The sequence below is a fragment of the Crocodylus porosus genome, unplaced genomic scaffold (assembly GCF_001723895.1).
Source record: "Crocodylus porosus isolate Cpor-Errol unplaced genomic scaffold, CroPor_comp1, whole genome shotgun sequence".
NCBI classification, from domain to species: Eukaryota; Metazoa; Chordata; order Crocodylia; family Crocodylidae; genus Crocodylus; species Crocodylus porosus.
Window position 1 is genome coordinate 55,963,827 of NW_017728943.1, and position 19,485 is coordinate 55,983,311.

The window sequence follows — 19,485 nt, forward strand, 5'->3', positions numbered from 1 at the left end:
CCCAGTACCTGTCCCCCTCCTGCCCCCCGTTTCCCCCCAGCCAAAACTTACCCCATGCAACAGGCAGCTCTGGCTCTAGGTCTAGCCAGGGGCACAGAGCACATGGTAGCTCTGGCCCTGGCCTGGCCAGATGCTAGCAGCAGCTGCAGCTCAAGCCTATGTCAGGGCCAGAGCCACAGCAGTTCCCCAGCCACTGCATAGTCTCCTCTGCACTCTCCCCAGGCTCTTCATGGCATGGTCTCCACTGTGCTCCCATGCTGCCCTCCACTGTTCTCCCTCTGCCACCACTACATAGACTACCCTGCTCTTCCCCCATCACATGAACTATCCTGGCCCGGGGCAGGTAGCAGTGACAGTTTGAGCTCTGGCTCCAAAGCCTCAACAGCTGCCTACCCCAGAACGATATTTGAATCCACAACTATGGGTTGAATGGGGTGGGTGGAAATAAAATCTTCAGTTTGAGTAAAGACAGGACATAGGCATCTTTCAGAAAGCTGGTGATGTTTTATTCTAGTAGTAGGCAACTAAGGAGAGCCAGCATCCTACTCTAAAAGTTTTATTTTTGTTAAAGCAGCAATAAATACAGTCACCCAATTACACTAATATTTTAATTTATGTGCAGCCCCTTGCATTGAATTCCTGCGGTTTCCTTGTTCTAAATATTATTCAAATGTGAGGGCTTCCACTCCCTATCATGTCCCATTCCCTCCCTTCCCCTGAATCTCTTAAAGGGTCTTGTCTTCTCTAGGGCAATTTTGCATAGCCCCTGCAGCACACTTTAACATACTTTTCATCCACATTCAAAAATACGCCTGATGGTCACCAGCAGTGGCATCTCTAGTTTAGATCAGTCTTGCTTCAAGCAAATCTAACCACTGTTTATATGGACAGCTCTGCAATTACAGTGTCAGTGCGAATACAGAGCACTGGCAAAATACTTAGCCTTAGTGCTGCAAACGGTGCTCCCTCAACTATCACAAACTGCACCCATCACCACTGTCTCATAGACAGGAAGACTTTCCTGGGTTTGGTTTTTCCAGTCTAAATGTTCCTCTTCTTAACCGGAACATCTAATTCTGTAGGACTTAAAGCTGGCTCTCTGATGGAGAGGATGAGTAAAAGGAGGGCAGCAATGGGTGCCTGAGAAATCCAAAAGAGTAACTGAAGGAAACAAAAGGAGGATGGTGGCCACTAGTGGAAAGAAGGGGTAGCAGTGGGTGTATGGAAGAGCAATTTCTTCCTTCCTCTGCTTCTCCCTTGCACCAAGTATATTTTAATGCTAAGCAGGTGTTTCAGTTTTGAAAGTCGTTAAATAATAGAAAATATTGATGATAGGGATACTGAAGGTAGGGGTATTATTTTCCTTTATGCTGAGGCAGGATAATGACAGATACTTGGGACTTCATTTTGGCAATAATGAGACTTGCCAACAAGAATTTAGGATCCTTTTTGTAATAACTAGCTATCACTTTAAAAATTAAAATGTTAAAACACATATAGATGCCTCAGACAATGACAACATATGGTTGCTTCAAGCTCTAAAATTCTGAGATGTTTCCCTCTCCAAACAGAGTGGTCCATATCTCCAAGTGGAATTGAATTTACTGTAAATTGTAATTACTGTAAACGTAAATTGAATTTACTGAACTAAAGAATGTTTAGAGTCCAAATTTTAAAAAAAAATTCCATTGAGCAGCTTTTCAGTTTTTCTTTCCTTTTTTCATAACTGCTGTGGCCTGTTCCCCATAAGGTGTCCTGATTACAGGCATATAGTCAGTAGCAAGATCTTAGCTGTCTTTAATACTTATTTTACTAAAAATATTTCATCATAGATTCATAGATGCTAGGGTCGGAAGGGACCTCAACAGATCATTGAGTCTGATCCCCTGCCTAGGCAGGAAAGAGTACTGGGGTCAGATGACCCCAGCCAGATGCCTATCCAGCCTCCTTTTAAAGACCCCCAAGGCAGGGAAGAGCACCACCTCCCTTGGGAGCCCATTCCACATTTTGGCCACCCTTACTGTAAAGAAGTTTTTCCTGATATCAAGCCTAAATCTGCTCTCTGTCAATTAGTGACCACTGTTCCTTGTTACCCCGGAAGGCACCATCCTTCCAGTACTATCCCTACGTTTTATTTTTTCTCTCATTCCTTTCATTTTGTTTTAATTTTTGCTCATTTCAACATTTGCATTTGCTGAGCTGAGGTAAGTGAGAATCTATACTTTTACCTACTTGTGAGGATCTGCCTTATCAGGTTTTTTTTGTTATCTTCTGAGCTAAATAGACCAGGACATACCCAGTAGATGCTGCAACCTTTTCTTTCATCTTTCCTGTCTATGCAGACTGAACAGTTCTTAGGGCAGGAACCTTCTCAGTGTGTTTAGATGGTGTATAGTGCTATTCTGCTATAAATAAATATTACTCTTTTGCAAACTCTTAGAGAAGTTAGAAAGCAGGAAGTAGTGGGTTTTGAGAACAAATGTACTGCTTTAGAGGTGAACTCCTCTAAAAGACACTGCTGGATTTGGTTTTCTTCACAGAGGCCAAAAGGATTTTTCCCTGAGTCAGTAGCATATAATCAGGTCTTTTCTGGGGGTGGTGATTAGACTAATAACCTCATCTGATGCTATTAGCTTATTCATATGTATGGTCAGGCAATTTGAATATAATGAGGTTGAAGTATCCTCTCTCTGTGCTGGGAAACTGACCTGATATCTTTTGTGTATTCTTGTATACCCCCCTGTATTGATCTATCCAGAAAGATTAGACTGTTAAAAGCCTAGTTGATTTTGCACAGCGCTTTCAATAATTGCTCACTATTATTTGCAGATCTATAACAAGAATAAATCTACAATTAATGAGAAATAAAATCACCTTGTCTAAAAACTATAGTTTATTGCATTTACCTTTATAATATAAAGTAGAGGCTGTGGTTACTTTATGGCCTTAATTTCCTTTATGGCCCGTTTTTCTTAGAGTTAAAAATAAAGGGACTGCTTTAACTTGACATGGCATCAATTAAAAAAAAACCCAGAAGAGTTAAAGATGGCTTTCAGGTAATGTTCCTGTCCCCACATCCCATTGCAGCTTTTGTGGTTTTGCAGTTGAGTTGTTTTTTTTAACCTTTTAAACTACTTCCCTGTTCTCTGTTGTTATTCTCTATACCCATAGAGAATAATTAATTATATAGATGAGCAGTGAAACTGATTATCCAGTAAGAGATGTCAAATGAGTCAAGTGAACAGATAAAGTCAGGGAACCAACAAAATGTTTTTCTTTCTAATCTGTTTTTGGCATTGTAATCTCAGTTATTACTAATTACAGATTGGACCAAAAATTTATTTCAGACAAGTGTGAATAAGTTCATTTTGCCCATTAATAGCATGAGAAAATGTGCTTAGACAAACATAATTACAGTTTTACAAACAAATGATGTTTTCTGTGGGATTAAAAGTTATAAATGAAAGGAAAGATGAAATCTACTTAGGTTTGGATCCCTGTATCAGAATCTACTATTTTACTCTGCATGGCAGTTCCATTGATACCTGTTTAATCTCACGCGTGCAAGGGTCAGTGCTCATGTAACCCTAAGGAATTTCACGTCTGTGTGTTTAGGATAAAAGTAATTTGAAAATAAAATATACAATTCATTGCAATTAAATCCTGATTCTTCTGGTAGGTTTCATATTTCTAAGTATGACTGCAGCCTCGACAGCCCTGTTCCCCCATAGGAAGACTTTTACAAATGATTAACTTTGCTCGCAGTATACGTAAACCCACTGAGAGCAAAGGAATTATTCACCGGTGCATAAAATCAAGCGCATCCTTAAGTGCATGCAGCAGTGGTTCTCAGCCTTTTCAGGCTCAAGGGACTACTCCTCTATAACTTTTCTTAATGTCATGGCACCACACTTGAGAAATACTGCCTTATGTAGCAAACATTTTATCAGAATACAATGTTTTTAGGACTTAATCCTATGTCCATTTGTTGTCACAGATACAGATATAATAGAAGGAGGGAAAAACTAAAAACTATTGGTGGTGTTCATACCACTTTCAAGGAAGCATGCCAGACCCTAATGCCAAACATAGGAGTAACCCAGCATCCCAGAGACATTAGACAGTTGTTTCTGTGTTTCTGGGTTGGGAAGAGAAAATAGGTCAAGGAGTAGGAAGGGGGTTGTGCTGAGTCTAGGCGAATGGGGATTGAAGGGGCTGGGCTGAGTTTTACATGCAGCAGCATGACCTCGGGCACCTACCTCACTCACTCTGTCCTGCATTAACCCTTTCACAGCTGGCACTAAGTTCAGGGCTACAAAAGCCTTGATTTGGCTTTGAAATTGGTTTGCACTCCTGTCTAGGCAGTGCGCTTGGCTATGGCTGGCATGCTTTTGCCACAGCCCCTGCCAGTCCAACCCTGCATGCTTCTCCTGGAAACAGAAGGTGTGAGACAGTCTCACCTGCCCTGCATGCCTCTCTTTCCAGGGGAGGTGTGTGAGGGTGGACCAGGAAAGATTGTGGCAAGAGTGCGGAGTCTGGCTGCAGCTACTTCCCAGTCTGCCTCCATGGGAGGCACATAAGGTATTTCAGCTTGGCTGCGGTGGCACCCATGTCGTGACATCCCTGGAAAGGTCTCACAGAGCCCCAGTTGAAGGCTACTGATTTACAGGATGGTGGCCTCCAAATAAGTTTAAACATCATTTGCATTGTAGTACAATCCACAGAGTCCACCAGAGTCAAAGGACTCTGCATACAGGAAGACAAATCCCTGCATCAAATCAATTGCAGTTCATGAAGTGAAGCAATGTATAAGAGTGAAAAAGGCAATATAATCAATGTGTATAATATATATTTTGGTAAACATCTTTTTTTATATTCTTTTAAATAAAAAATAACACTTGTACTGTAAATATTCTCAAACTACGCATTACTAGTTTATCATATTGTTTGCAGGTGATACACAAGAAATAGACCTCTCTTCCTCTGTTCTTGATCGTCATCTGTTCCTCATTTTCCAAATCATAGCTAATAAGAGACCAGAAGGGGAACTGATTTGATATCCCAATCCTCACACTGCTTCTAAATCAGCTCTGGTGTCACTAACTAACTAGATTTATCTACTCTACACATGTTTTTCAGCATAGTGTGTCAATCAGGGGTCTGAAAGGAGTTCTGTGACTGATGGAGCTGTGCTAGCAAAAGCCCCTTGTACAGTTACCTCAACAAACTTACCCTTTTACTAGTGTAATTTGTTTCTGGTTAAGTATATGGACAGGTGCAGTAAGCCATGTGGATATGAACAGTGTACATGCGAAGAGCCCTTTTCAGTCTAATGCACCAGAAAACCTCTGTCAGTAAAGCACTATCTGATGGCTAGCATTGTTCCCCAAAGCTAGGGACAGAAGTTGCACATGAAATTGGTACAAGTGATGGGAAACCAGTTCAAATCTGTAACACAACAGAAGTCCAGAGCGCATAAACTGCTTTCAAAATGGCCAAATTCGGTTTAAAATAAACCTGGATGGATGTAGAATCAGACTCGGCTGATTTAGTTTAAATCAGTTTATTGAACTTCTGTCCCAGATGCTCTCCAGATTCAAGTTAACTCATAGTCCCCCGGCATCCCAGGATGTTTGCACTGCCTTGCACACCTGCCATCGCAGGATGGACGGGCTAGCCTCAGCCCAAGCTGTCTGCTCTAGCCAAGCAGGGAGGCTTGCTCTAACACCCCCCAGCTTCTGGCCTCACTTGCTTATTGGTTCAGTCTACACAATTTAGACTAACCTGCAAAGATTGAATCAATTCAGCCTAGGGATTTTTGACTGTCATTAATTAACCCAGGAGACCATCCACCCAGAGATATTCAGAGCAGAGTGTTCTAGCTGTCACTGTAACAATCCCATCCCTTATGTAAAACAACCCCTGTGCTGAGTGATGCAGAAAGTGATATCATGGTGGTAATGCAAAATGATGATCTGTTGAGGACTCCTCACTGGGGAAGTATGGCAACTTCTCTCCACTTGAATTGCACAAATGGAAATAGAGCTGTGAAGTAAGATCTAGTCACTAGTGTTACAAACCAGTGTTAAGGTAGGAATTAGTAAACTGTATTTGTTGCTGGCCTGTATTTGACAGCCATAATAATAATTCTTTTAAATGACATCATAGGACTCAGAACTGTACTTTTTATTCAAGTCTAAAATTCCAGCTGCAATTCAATTTGTCCTTAGCAAGAAGTGTTTCTCACTTGTAGAACTAAATAAACCCAGTGGCATGAAGTAAAAATGAATAGCTTTAAATGAAACAGTACAATAAGAAATGTCTTAGAGATATATTTAATTTAATCCTGTTTGTCTTTTAAGCTGTGTTTATCTCCATTTTCATTTTACCAACATCAATTAGCAGACCTTATTAAACCATATTTTTGTACTGTTATAAACTTAAGATGGTTACTTTTATAAAAATTGGAATACTGATAGTAATAAGATGATGATAAATATTGTAAGTTTTCAGAGGCAAAAATGTAATTTCCATGAGATTCTCCATATATTTTGCTTAAACATATGCCTTAAGGAGGGATGGATGGACAGTCAGAGTGACAGACAGACAGACTGAGTTAAACTTCTTTTAATATTGGTAAAATGTAAAACCGTTAAAACCAAAACATAATTGGGGTAGGACAACTGTTTTTTTGTAAATCAAGGCTAGTAAAATTTGTATATACATACAACATACTTTACTTTACTTTTCAATATACATACATGCACACACACAAATACCTCCAATAAGTTTCAAACATACTGTTTTGTGATACTGTTGTGTTTTGACATTTTTGTATGATGTCAGGGAATAGCTACTTTCAAATGTTATCTTGAAAAAGTACAGCTATCAGATATAGATTTAGGCAATGAAATAGAAACCAGATGAATTAGTTGTATCTAATTTGGGGAAAGGAATTTCTCTGGAGAATGGAAATGATCTAATTGTCTTGTTAAGAAAAGCTATATAAAGTCTGCTAATAAATTAGTTTTTACATACACGGACATTTTAAAAAATGGAAATTCCTAATTTATAAATGAATTTGAAATTACAGAGAACAAATATTATGTTTTCAAACAATTTTGTGCCAGCCATCTGGAGTATTTTGTAATCTTTGATATGTCCACAAGTAGTGACTCTGGCAAGTAGATAAGGTCTAAGGACATTTCTTGGTTTTCCCGCTCTGCTGTTTTGTGTAATACGGGCATTTTTCTTTTCATATTTTGCCAGTGTACATATTTGATGTTTCTCTGGCTGTACTTTACCTGAAAATGCTGGCAAATCTTCTGCTCTTAGGTTTTCAGGGTGTATTCGTGCAGCTGGAAACTTTTATCACATATATAAGACGACATGCAACAATGTCAGTCTTGACCAAGTATAATGGGGCCTCTACCCCATTACTAGAAGACGGAAAGGGTCTTGGGGTGGCCTTCTCTTAGCTCGTTCCTTTCCTTTTGTTGTTTTCCTTTTCTACTTACACTTTCTTTGTGTTGCTGGAGCCAAACTAACAGGCAGAGAAACTTGAGATAAGATGGCCATGGAGCCAAGGTGCAGGCAATGCCTGATGGCTCAGGTGCAGAAATGGAAGGTCAGGTGACCCAGAAAACACTTTATAAGCCCAAACCTCAGACCAGAGAAGAGAGGTAGTTTGGTCATAGAAGCTACAGTGAGCAGAGCTCAATAGGGGAGAGCCTAGAGGCCAAACTAGGGCTATGTTAAGAGGACAGAAAATAGAGACTGGGTATAAGTATGGAGCCCATGAGGGCCAGGCTTAGAGTACATGAAAGCAGGACCCATGGTCCAAAAGCCTGTGTAAGGGTCTTACAGGGCCTAGGACCCATAGTCACAAGGATGAAACCAAAGCTGAGCCAGAAGCTTGGAGTCCTGGGCAGTGGGCTCCAAGCTAGAGGGTGAAGCTAGAGTAAAAGTGGGATAATGCCAGGGAAGCCATGGACTAGACAAGGCTATCTTCACCTTTAGGACAGCCACCCCATTGATTTATTATGTAAAGGTGTGGCAGGTGAGAACACAAAAGGGGGAGACTCTGAGTAGACAAGGGGCGTTAATAGAGGCTCATTAAGGTATCACCAGGAGCTGCCCTACACCAAGATAAGTGTCTTCTTATTAAAGCCATTTCAAAGGCTGAGAACCTTCTGTGCCTTGAACTAAAAATTACAAGAAAAAGCACAAGAAGGGCAGCCTTATCTCCTTGCCTGTACAACCACATGCAATTCTCAATGGAATTTTTTTAATTTAAAGACTTTTCATGTTTTGTAATGCACATGCACATACAAGAAGGGTTTTGGCACCATTTTTAAGAAGCCAGATGCAATGCTGCAGTAATATTGCAGTCTGAAAATGAGTAATTGGTCTTTTGGCCAATAAGTGTTGAGGGGCTGGGCCCCCGGGACCCTCAGCCAGTCAGCCGCGGAAAGACGGCAAAATCGGCTCTGCGCCCTGTGAGCGGCTTGCGAAAATCCCTTCATCTTGCTGTGATTTAGGTAGGTCCCTAGATATGGAAGCTTATTTTGTAATCTCTTTTTCTCATGATCTGTGTCCCACTTTTTATTTTGCTTGTCTTTTTTTCATTTTTAGTACTTATATTCCATTCCAGTATACTCTTAGTCTTTTCTTTCAATTTTCTTTCAATTCATTATATAATAAAAAGGTTAAGAGTTGTATATTTTGAAGACAGGCTACCAAGAGAATGTTTACATCTGGCATGATCAAAGGTCTTGTGGTATATGAGTATGTATGTGGGAGGTCTAGTTCTTCCAGGCTTGGATTTATAAAGAAGATTCAAAACACTTTATGAACATCTATTTCCTGAAAACGGAAAAGCGTCCAGTACCAGATTTTTATTTTCTTTTTTGTAATTTTGGGGCAGGGGAGGGGGGTATTAATCCTTATGCTTTTTCTTGCAACTATTTGTTTAAGGGACTACTAGTTCAAAGTGCTAGCAAGAAACAAATAGCTACTAGTTTGTGACTGTAGTTCAGTCACTACAATGACTTTTATTTAACTACTTATCTTACTCATGACTGACATTTTTACCTGTCATAAAGTGTATATGTCCTAGAACTTTGATAACTGACAAGCGATCATTTCAACATTGCTACTGTGAATGAGCCTATATATCCTGCCCTTAATGGAGCACTTATATTTTTTGTCATGTTCATTAGTAGCTCCTTGCATACTGAATCTTTGGATTCAATTTCTGCTGCTTTATTCATTAATACTAATCTGCTGAATGACTTCTAGAAGTATAAAGTAATTCAAATGATACAGATAACTAGTTAAAAACAATATTGTTATTTACAGTTTGAGGAGCTCATAACACTGGAACATTGACTCATCTGTATTAGACCTCTACTTAAATGTTTTTCTGTGTTATAAGCACGTCAAGTAATATACAGTGTAAGACTAATACTAATAATCAGTGATGTTTGTCTGTAGATGAACCATTGTACGTGAAGTAGCTTCCATTAACCATTCAGTACTTCAGTAAAAACCTCTGTATGTATGTGTTTTATATATAGATACATGCAGAGGAAAATGTAATCTTTCTCATTATATATGCTTATAAAATCTATTTTATTGCCTTTTTAAGGGAATAGAAATTTAAGAACAGTAAAAGAATATTTAACGCTTAGATATCACTTTCTATCTTCAGAATGTTTTACAAATATTAAATCATGGATCAACTCCATGTAATGTTTATTATTATTATTGACATTTGTATTACCTAGGAATCTTAGGATGGTATTACAAGCTACCTTTAAACCATCATAAAGGCACTTAAAATGGGAGCATTCACTCATTAAAGGTGTTCATCCATGCTAAGTATCCTCTAAATGTTTTAAAGTTACGCCAGTTCAAGTAAGGGTTTTCTTTGATCCATTTTATCCAGTTCTTTCCAGGGTATTGTTAGTCAGCTTCAGGGAGACAAAACACACTATTTTCATTCCTCCAGCATCCCAGGATGCACCATTCCCTAGACTTCCCACTCCTTTGTCTGTGAACTGGCAACCCTCCTGTGCTCCACTGCCCAAAGGGTGCTGCTCGTGCCAAGCCAACACTCCCTCCCTCAGGAGTTGCAACCCAGCATATCCTGTCCACTCTGAGCACTTAGGTGCAACTCACCTGTTTGTTGCTTACTGTAGCATCCCCATGCAAACAACAACAGCAATCCTACTACCTACCTCCATGAAGAGAATTAGCCTGAGAATGGAAACCACCAGGTGGGTCTCAGCTCTGTCCCAGGGTAGCATGTATATAGCAAGCCTGCTGGGTCTTAGTTCTGACCTGGTATGAGTGCTAACCCAACTCCCCTCCACCCCCCTTCCAAAAACTAATCCCAATTCAGTAAAACACATGCAAGATTTGGGTCCTTTTTATTATTCTTTTATTCACTCCTTATTTTTCTTTACTTCTACTGGTTCACTTCAAACAGTTTTTTTTCAAGAATTTTCCCCCCTCCTACTCATGACTGTGGCTGGATCCTGCTGGCTGCAGAATGAGGGAAGCCCCAGACCTGATGGTAGATTCTCCACCTCTGAGCTACGTGCCACCCTACTTCCTCCTTTCCCACCCCACCGGAAGGATGGAGTCCTCACTTCTACCTACACCCCTGCTCTCCGGGCCCTCTCATGGGAAGTCAGAGTTGTGCAGGTCTGCAATGGCATTAAAACTTAAACCTGTGACTCCTCTGAAACAATTCTAACTTTATGACAGTCTAACACTCCCCTGATGTAGAATGGTTTAAAGGTAACCTGTAACAGCACCCTTAATCAGGAAGATCCCATTATTTTAGGTTGTCCTTGCTCCAGATTTTTGAGACCTAATTTCCTTGGTATCATAGTTAAGCTTCTATAGTCAGCTTTGATTTTAATATGTGAAATGATATAGATGAGCAACGGGAAAAACAAAAGTAATACATTAATATTCTGTATTAAGTAATATTAATATTTAATATTAGAGATTAGTTAAATAGTATAGTGAGCAGACTATACACTGTCTTGGGTTAATGAGGAAAGATTTGATAGACTGAATTTATGCAGTTGGACATGTAATAAGTCTCAAAAGACATGGTTAACCTCAGCAAGTCAAGTGTATAAAGAACCACAAAATGTATCTGTTGCATTGGAACATGGAACTAAAAGGGCCCCCTGGGCCATTAAGTCCAGTCCCCAGTTCTTTCCTACTCTCCAGTATCACTGATCCTGCCAAGTGTTCTTGTACAAATGAAGGAACAAAAGGCAGAAATCCACTTGTGATGCCTTGCCATCCCTAAACAATTGAACATTATCACACTCAGAAGAATCAACCAACATCAAACTCTTTGTAAGTACTGGTGTGATTATTTCTAATAAAAAATTCACCCATTTGAACATACACATGGATACATGACATGCTGACCCCTTTCTCCTTCCTGTTCAGAGGGGTTCTCATTTACCTTCCTGTAACCTGTTTGATAGGGGAAAAAAAGGGCTACTCTTTTCTCCTAATTTCCTTCCTATATTACTACCCTTTCCTCTGTGTCTCCAGCCCAAACTCCTCCTGTTTGCCCAATCAGTGCCTTGGTCTCGCCTGTTCAGCATCATAGTCCAGTTTTTTCCCTCAGGCTTCTATGTCCCTGATTATTTTAATGTAGTTTAAAAGACTCCATTTCACTTTTTGGGCTAGGTATGTATAAGTGTGGATAAATTGGAACAAGTACAAAGAAGGGCTAGTACACTGGAATGAACTCTTATGAGTTGAAATTAAAGAATTTGGGTTGTTTAACAAAACAAAGGTGGAGAGGAGATGTGATTACTTTTTATAAATGCAAGATTAATACCAAGGAGCAAGAAGAGCTATTTAAGTTAAAGAACAATAGTAGCACCAGTTTGCAACACTCTGGCCATAAATAAACTGAGACTGGAAATTAAAAGATCATTAGAAGTTCTGGAATCTCTATTGCCCTGAAGCAAAGCGGTGGGGGGCAAAATGAATTGCTGAGAGTTTAAGGATAAGATAATATGATAAGCGAAGGGTGTGCTTAGATAAGTAATTAACGCCTGTGATCCATGAATTCGTCATCTCTAGGTTACTTATTTTGATTTAGATGCTGCCCTTCCCAACAAAGGCTCAGAATGAAATGTAATTCTTTCTCCCTGTGAGATGTGTCTGGTAATGCTACGCTTTAAGGCAGAGATTGATTGGCACCATACAGGCTGCTGGCCAAATCCAGCACACAGAGCCACTGAATCTGGCCCATGGAGCTGGAGAGCCCCTTCTGTGCTCCCTGGTGGTGTGCAGGCTCAGCTTCCAGCTTTTGGGGAGCTGCACCAAAGCTGAGGAGCTGCCACCTGCATCCACACTCCTGCTGCTTCTCTCCACTACTGCCTGCTACCCTCCCTCCCCACCCCCCAGCTGCAGTGCAGGCACTACTGAAAGCTGCCCAGCTCCAAGGGACCTCCCCACGAGCTGGAAGCTGTGTCCGCTGCAGCCCAGAAGCGGGAATGGGGATCTGCTGTGTTGGAGCCAGGCAGTGAGGAGCCATCAGGGCTGTGCAGCTTTCAGCTGTGCCTGCGCCAGTTACTTTTCCCTGCCCCCCCCCCACCAGCTGTGACACAGTTTGCAGCTCACCAGCCCCAGTGGAGCCCTGCACCAGCTGGAAACTGAGCCTATGCTGTCAAAGAGCCAGGGCAAGGACTGGGAGAAGCAGCCATAGTTACTGAACTGCTATCAAAGCCACCCAGCTAGTGTAAGACCAGAGCTGGGCTGTTCTGACCTGTGTCTTCTGGAAAATTTCTAACCACTCCTTTAGGGCTCCTGCTTGTTGACTCCTGAGGTCAGGAAGGAGTTATTTTCTTTTACGAATACTTGATTGGGTTCTATTTTGGAGGTGATTTTTTTGTCTTCTCCAAGACATTAGACATTGGCCACTGGTAGAGATGGGAATTTTGGTTGTGCGCGCTAATGCTCTTAGCATTTTAAAATCTCTCCATGTATGCAGACATTCAGGTACCTGGCTAGAAGGTCTTGCTTCTCTGTTCAGGTCATAGCAGTCACCAGACTTGAGGGCAAGAATGAATTTTTCTCCCTGGAGAGATTAATAAGGACTTGGGGAAATAGGGAGTGGGAGGAATAGGAAGGGCAGTTGCCTTCCTCTATGGCAGGGGTCACATTGTTTGTGGGCAGAGTGCCAAAAGTACCTGCAACCTCGACTTTTAAGATGTTGATGTGTCGGGGGCGGATGGCTGGGGAACCACAAGGGGCCTGATCCCTGCTGTGGCAATGCAGACCTGGCCCCTTCCCTGCCGTCCACTCCAAGGTGTGCGTGCCAAGCAAAATGCCTTTCTGTGCCACACTCTGGCACCCATCCCAGGCATTGCCTACCCCTGCACCATGGCTTGGGGCATGGTCCTCTTCCAAAATTTAGCCTATATTAACTTAGTCTTTTCTCTGCAGTGGAATGTTGTTTTCATGAGGTGTTTTGTGGCTATAATATGTGAAAGGGATTGGTGTGGATGATCTTTAGGATCCGGGATAAATGATTGGCTGTGAACAAAAGGAACTGAACTTGATGGTTGGGAGCCCACTTCCATTTTATTTCTCCATGTGTTTCTAAAACATGCTGACTGTGATCAAGTATTCTAAGTTTTTCTAAATTCAACCTCTGTATGCACGTGCCAGTGAACTTACCTGCTATTTTCATGTGAAAATGTTTGCTTTCAATTTAATCTTGCTATTTCCTGTCTATAGATTCCCTGTTTTATGTAGTAAATGCATCAATGGCCTTGGATTTAGCATTTGGAATAATCTGTGAGCTGCTTCAGCTGTGGAATGAAACCAGGGCTGGCGTACCAGTCTTACTGGAGTGGCTATTAGGAGAGGATGACCTAAACAAAAATTTGGAGGCTGCAACACTGGTAATTCTTACAACTAGTTTTTTTGGAGCAGAAATTCTTTTATGTCTGTTGTACAAGAGGGGAAATAAAGTTAGTTTTCTAATCTGATGAAGTCACTTCTGTGTGATCATTACTTCAAGAATCAGAGAGATTTACATTTTTAAATAAAGTACTCGCATTTTCTTTTAAACATTCGCAGTCTCTTTAGGAAAGTAAATTGGGTGTGAAGCTGCAGTCCTCTTACATAAGTAGTCTCACTGATGTCAGCACCAACATTCAGGGATGATTTTAATGTATCAGTTGACACCCAACATTTCAAAGATATAGGGCTTGATTACCTACTCCTCAGATTGTTGTAAAGGGCCTCAATACTTCTGGAGATCAAGCGCAGTGCTCCTGCTGCTGTCAGCTGGCTTCATAGTTTCAGCTGAGCTTTCAAGTGTGATGGTTAAACACGTGGTGGTACATAGTCTGAGGGACCAGCACAGCAAACTTATTCTCACTCTGTACAAATGAAGGAACAAAATGGCTCACATAAGCCATTGATTTCACTAGAACTATTTGCGTGAAAAGGGAATGGGCCTGCAGAACGTCAATACTGTATAACATTGTGTGTTAATATGAGGCCAGCAAACACCAATGAAATATGATGTAGTAAAATAGAAGGGGCGGCAGCAGCAGCAGCTTCAATTCTGAAATATTGGCTGACAACTGATATGATAAAATGACCCTTAAAATATGCTATGAAACTTAAGCTTGCAGTTTAGGTATGTATTTTACCTATGTTCTATTACCATTTCATTAACTGAAACAATTTTTTCTCTGTTATATTTAATCTGCTTCAAAAGCTCCAGAATATGCGATCTTAACAGATGCTCAGTCTTTGCTGGGAGAATCACTGTTCAAGTTTCTTCCAGGAGACTGAACATCTAGGGAGTAGGTTTTGGCTTGCTTTAAATTTCAGAAGTGATATCCTGCTGAAAAAGGTTGGAGACCCCGAGCTATAGCGTGCCCTCTCCCAGAATAACTTCCAGCAGTGGAAATTTTCTACCACTAGAAACGAACATTTGTTCACACCTCCTGTGTAATGTAGGATAGTTTCACAGTGGGAGGGAAAAAAAGCACATTTAATGTTAATGACTGCTTCTCACTTCTACTGTTTCGAATAGTTGCACCAAAAGGGTGTGATTTTGAAGATAGAACATCACTGGCATCCTAGGAAACTGTTTATACCCGCATTATTTTTCCCTTATTTACTGTTACTTCAGGTAAGATAAGTTACTTCTTGTTACATGTTTCAATCATTGATTTTCTTTTTGATTAAGGTAGAAGACGACTACCTGTTCGATAAAGGAGAAGTGAATTTTTGGGCGGAGAAGCTGACTAGCGTCAGACAACTCAGCAAACATCTCTTATTGCTCATATCAGAGACTCATGTCAATTCACCAGATCAAGGAGAACTCCAGCGACTGGCAAGACTAGCATCAGAACAAGACCGACTTGTTACTCGGCTTCTTAAAGAGTTGCCTCCAACTCCAGAGTTTTCCAAAACAGTGGAATTCACGAGATTAACCATTCAGAAGGAAAGACTATCCGTCTCCTTTAAGATATTAAACTTGCTTCAACTCGACAGTGTTGCTTGCAACAAAGATAATGACCAAGAAAAATGAATTAACGGCAATTTATCCCAGTGCTGTTTGCACAATTTTTACTACTTTGTAAACAAAGAATTCTTTCAAGGTTGGGGAGGAGGGGGTACATTTGTTTTATGACGGTAATAAATCTTGTGAGGAACTTTTTAATAGTACGTGCTAAAACACATTTTTAATTTGAGTCCATTGAATCTTTGTCAAGTTTGCTGTGGGAGAACATTTTATTTAAATGCATTTATTAATTTAATTCAGAACAGCATGGTTTATTGGAGCTACTGTAGGAAGCAGAGCAGCTACACTTAATATTTTCCATTCAACCAGGTGCAGGCCACCTGCAGATCTGCTGTATTTTGTCCCACAATCTATTCCTTCTCTATACTTGACTTTGTTTTTTCCTTGTCAACATGTAGCATAGCTTAGCGTGTTCAAAAATTAACCTAATCTTTTTTCATTTTTGAAAAAGGTTTCCTTAAGAAAAAAATACTGGCTGCTTTTGTTTGTCCACACAAGCTTTTAATCAGGATTTTTATCTTTATTCCAATTTTAACCAGAGGCAGCCACAGTACCAGATTGTGTTCCTCTTAAGTGTTTTCTTGTTTTGTGGCAAAAAAGGGCATCATTTAGACATTTAAGTGCCTGACTGTTCCTGTAATATGCTGTCATGGGTGACTGAGGAACTTTCCAGAATGAAGAGCATAGTATTTGAAATGAGTTCATATCATCTAGCACCTGAGGATGTCATGTGTACTCACTCACTCTGTAGCCCACTCCACAAGTAGTGTTACAAAATGAGGCAGTACTCAGGAAAAATAGGGATGACAGGCCCATGCAAACTAGGGTAAATCTGATAGCAATCTTTTGATGATGTGCAGCGTGTAATGTTATGGTGACATTATTATTGACCTTTGGACACTTCTTGCCAACCTCTGTAAAAAAAATGTGCTGTCTCTGATAACCTCTTTTATTTTCTGAACAATTTCATTTTTAGAAATAAACACATTTCAATTTGTATTTGATGGATTTGTCTTCCCTTGCTATTGTATATCGATAACAGCGTATTAAAATAAACATGCAAGTGAAAAGATGCAATGCATCCTTTAAGCAAGGTTATAACTTTACGTATTACCAGGTCATGGCATCCTATTGCCAAAGCAAAAGCGTAAATTAATTGAGGGATATATTTGGTAGCCATGTTGGTCTGAGACGAAAAGAAATGCAAAACGCTAGAACTCCTGGTTCAGAGATGATGCCTTTTTCAACACTCTGTTACTAATCTGTTACTCTAAGTATTGGAGCAAGAGATGCGGGTTTATCTCAGATAATGACTGTTTGCACTTTCATCCTGCCAATGTATTAATGCATGCTATTTGTAAATCTAACTGAAAAACAATCACTTATCATATATTAGAAATCAGTGAATGAACCACAAGATTTTCAGAAAGGAAAAAGTAATGCTGGTCTCAACCCAGTAGGTGGCACTATAACACAGCTTTCTATCATTACACTAGGCAAGTGTGCCGTTTCACTTACTTTTCTCTTTAATGCATAGCTTAATCTTCATGTAAGCCTAAGGCCCAATTCAATTAGTGTAAGATAAATTGCTCTAGCTTGTGTTAGCTGCATCCTTATTAATTTTTCATTTTAAATAAGAATCAAAATTACACTTTGATTTTTATCTGCTGTAAAACAAGTTGCTAAACTGAGCTGCGGTATTAGATTAAGTCACAATTAAACATGCTTTTATTTATGAGCTAAATATGAAAAAGAATAGTTTAATATAAATGCTTTCTATTACATATATTTTAAGCCGAAAATGGAGCTTTCAAAGTAGAATATTATGTTCTATTTTGCAGGCTTTTATCAGAAATGTTTTCTTCATTGTGGTTTCATGATTCAACATGTCTCACTCATGCAAGTAATCCTCAGTAGTAAAAGGACATGCTTTTTCAATGGCACAAAGAACTGGGTCTGTGAAAAAATAATTCACAAATAATAATTTTACTCTATTTGTTAAAAAACAAATCAGGATTCAAATAGTTATAAAAATCATTAGGATTCATGAAAAGATTTCTTTTTGTTCTTTGGGAAAATAACACCTTTTTCTTTCAAAGCTGTTTCAAAGTATTTCAAGCATTCAAGAACTGTAAAGCTAGCTGCTGTCACATTACCACACCTTTCCACCTTCTCAGACATCTCAGATAGCTACTGATTTTTGTCACTGCGTAATGAAATGTTGGGAACACATCCCCTTGAGTTCAAAATGTATGTAAAATGTGTCTGGGCCTTAGTTGTGTGACTGGTGTAAAAATGAGTATGACTAACTTGAAAGTCACCCCCAAGCAAGTGGTTTTACTCAGTTCAGGAAAAAGGAACAGGTTCAGTATTGACACCCTGGCATGCAAGGGCTCAACAGGTCCCTCCCAACTTTTATCTCAAAACTAAATTGTGAAGGTTTATGGGCATTGCCTACGAAATAACTTGGAAACTCAGTCTCTCTCATGGTTTCTCACAGAGCCTGAGTATAAATGCTGCAGTATCCCACAAGATTAGAGAGAGCAAATAACTTCATATCCCCTTGTGCACAGTTCAAAGCAAGCTGCCGGTGCCTGCAGTTACTGTATAACTACTCAACCCAAAACCTTTAAACCTTAAACAGCCCTGGTGTTGCAGGCAGCAGCTTATCTATCTGTAATACGTGTCCTCTGCCTGGCTTCAGCAGCCTGGTGGTTGCTCCGAGGCTGCTCGCACCTCCCTCCTGCCCCGAATATCTTCGCCCTTTCCATAGACTGGGAACCAGGGGGAAGGCTCTGCAGCCCGGGCGGTGTTTTACGATCTTAAAAGGAGGTTTCGCTTTTTGAATTGGGGGGGGGGGGGCACGAAGCCTGCCTGCTTGCGGAGCAAAGCAGCGGTGGAAGCCAGGCTGTGAGTGGGCATGGGCGAGGTTAATCACGCTGGCGGTTCGCTCCCAGCTGAGGCGCTGTGACCGCACCAGGCTCTCGGCTCTCCGGGGCAGCAGCCCCAAGCCGAGGGGCCCGGCGAAGCGCTGCCCTGGCCCTGCCCTTGGCGCGGAGGCGGGGAGGAGGAGCCGCAGCCGCTGCTTTCCCGCTCCCCGGCCTGCAGCGGGGCGGCGCCGAGCCTGCCAGGGCGGCTGCTGACGTGGGCCCCGGGGCCTCCCGCCAGCCGAGGGCCGGGCGCAGCTCCCCGCCCTGGACGGGCTGAGGAGTGTCCCTCCCCGAGCGTGGGGGGCGGTGGGGGTATCGCCGGTGCGGCCGCCAGCGCCCAGGCGGGGCTGTGCGTGTCAAAGGACAAGGCAGGGGCGCTGCCAAGCCGATCACAAGACCGTAGGTGCCTGCGAAGGCGCCGCGACCCAGGCAGTGCGCGGGCAAGCGCGAGCATGGGTGTGCGGGGGGCCGAGCGGACGCGGTCAGCCCCGCGGCCCGGCGTTGTTTCGGGGCAGTGACGTGGCGGAAGAGGCCGCGCGGACCAGTGACAGTGTGGCGAGGCGCAGCACGTGGCCGCTCCGCCCGTGCGATGGCAGGGGACCCTGGCGGGGCTTCCCGGGCCGGGCGCGGGCAACGCCGAGGGGGCAATCAGGCGGGCTCCAAGCCCTCCCCTGCCCGCTGCAGCTGCTGCTGCAGCCGCCCGGGGTTTCCCCATCCCGGCGCAGCCACAGCCCATTCCCCCGCGGCGCTCAACCACGCACCCAATGCTGCACATGACACTGTGTGCTGCAAGTTACACCCGCGCGCGCGCACAGACGGTAGTGCACAGCACACACGCGGCACGTCGCGCGCGCGCACAGTCCTGCACGTTAGACCCTGGTTGCATACTTGCCTCGGCCCGACGGCGCTCCCCGGCGGAAGCCCCCGAGCTGGCGGCGGTCCAATGGGAGGCGGCGA

At 42.0% G+C, this 19,485-nt stretch overlaps 1 protein-coding gene across 3 annotated transcripts in view; it reads left to right on the forward strand.

The window, feature by feature from the left end:
- The window catches only part of THADA (THADA, armadillo repeat containing), a 291,659-nt gene extending 275,377 nt beyond the window's left edge, over window positions 1-16,282 (forward strand). For 2 of the 3 annotated variants that reach the window (XM_019549394.1, XM_019549396.1), the window contains exons 38-39: window positions 13,789-13,955; window positions 15,260-16,282. In XM_019549394.1, coding sequence (XP_019404939.1) covers window positions 13,789-13,955; window positions 15,260-15,604 — 512 coding nt within the window. In that variant the 3' untranslated portion in view covers window positions 15,605-16,282. The remainder of the gene's footprint in view (window positions 1-13,788; window positions 13,956-15,259) is intronic. The other variant, XM_019549397.1, reaches the window with a different exon arrangement.
- Window positions 16,283-19,485: the final 3,203 nt, after the last annotated feature.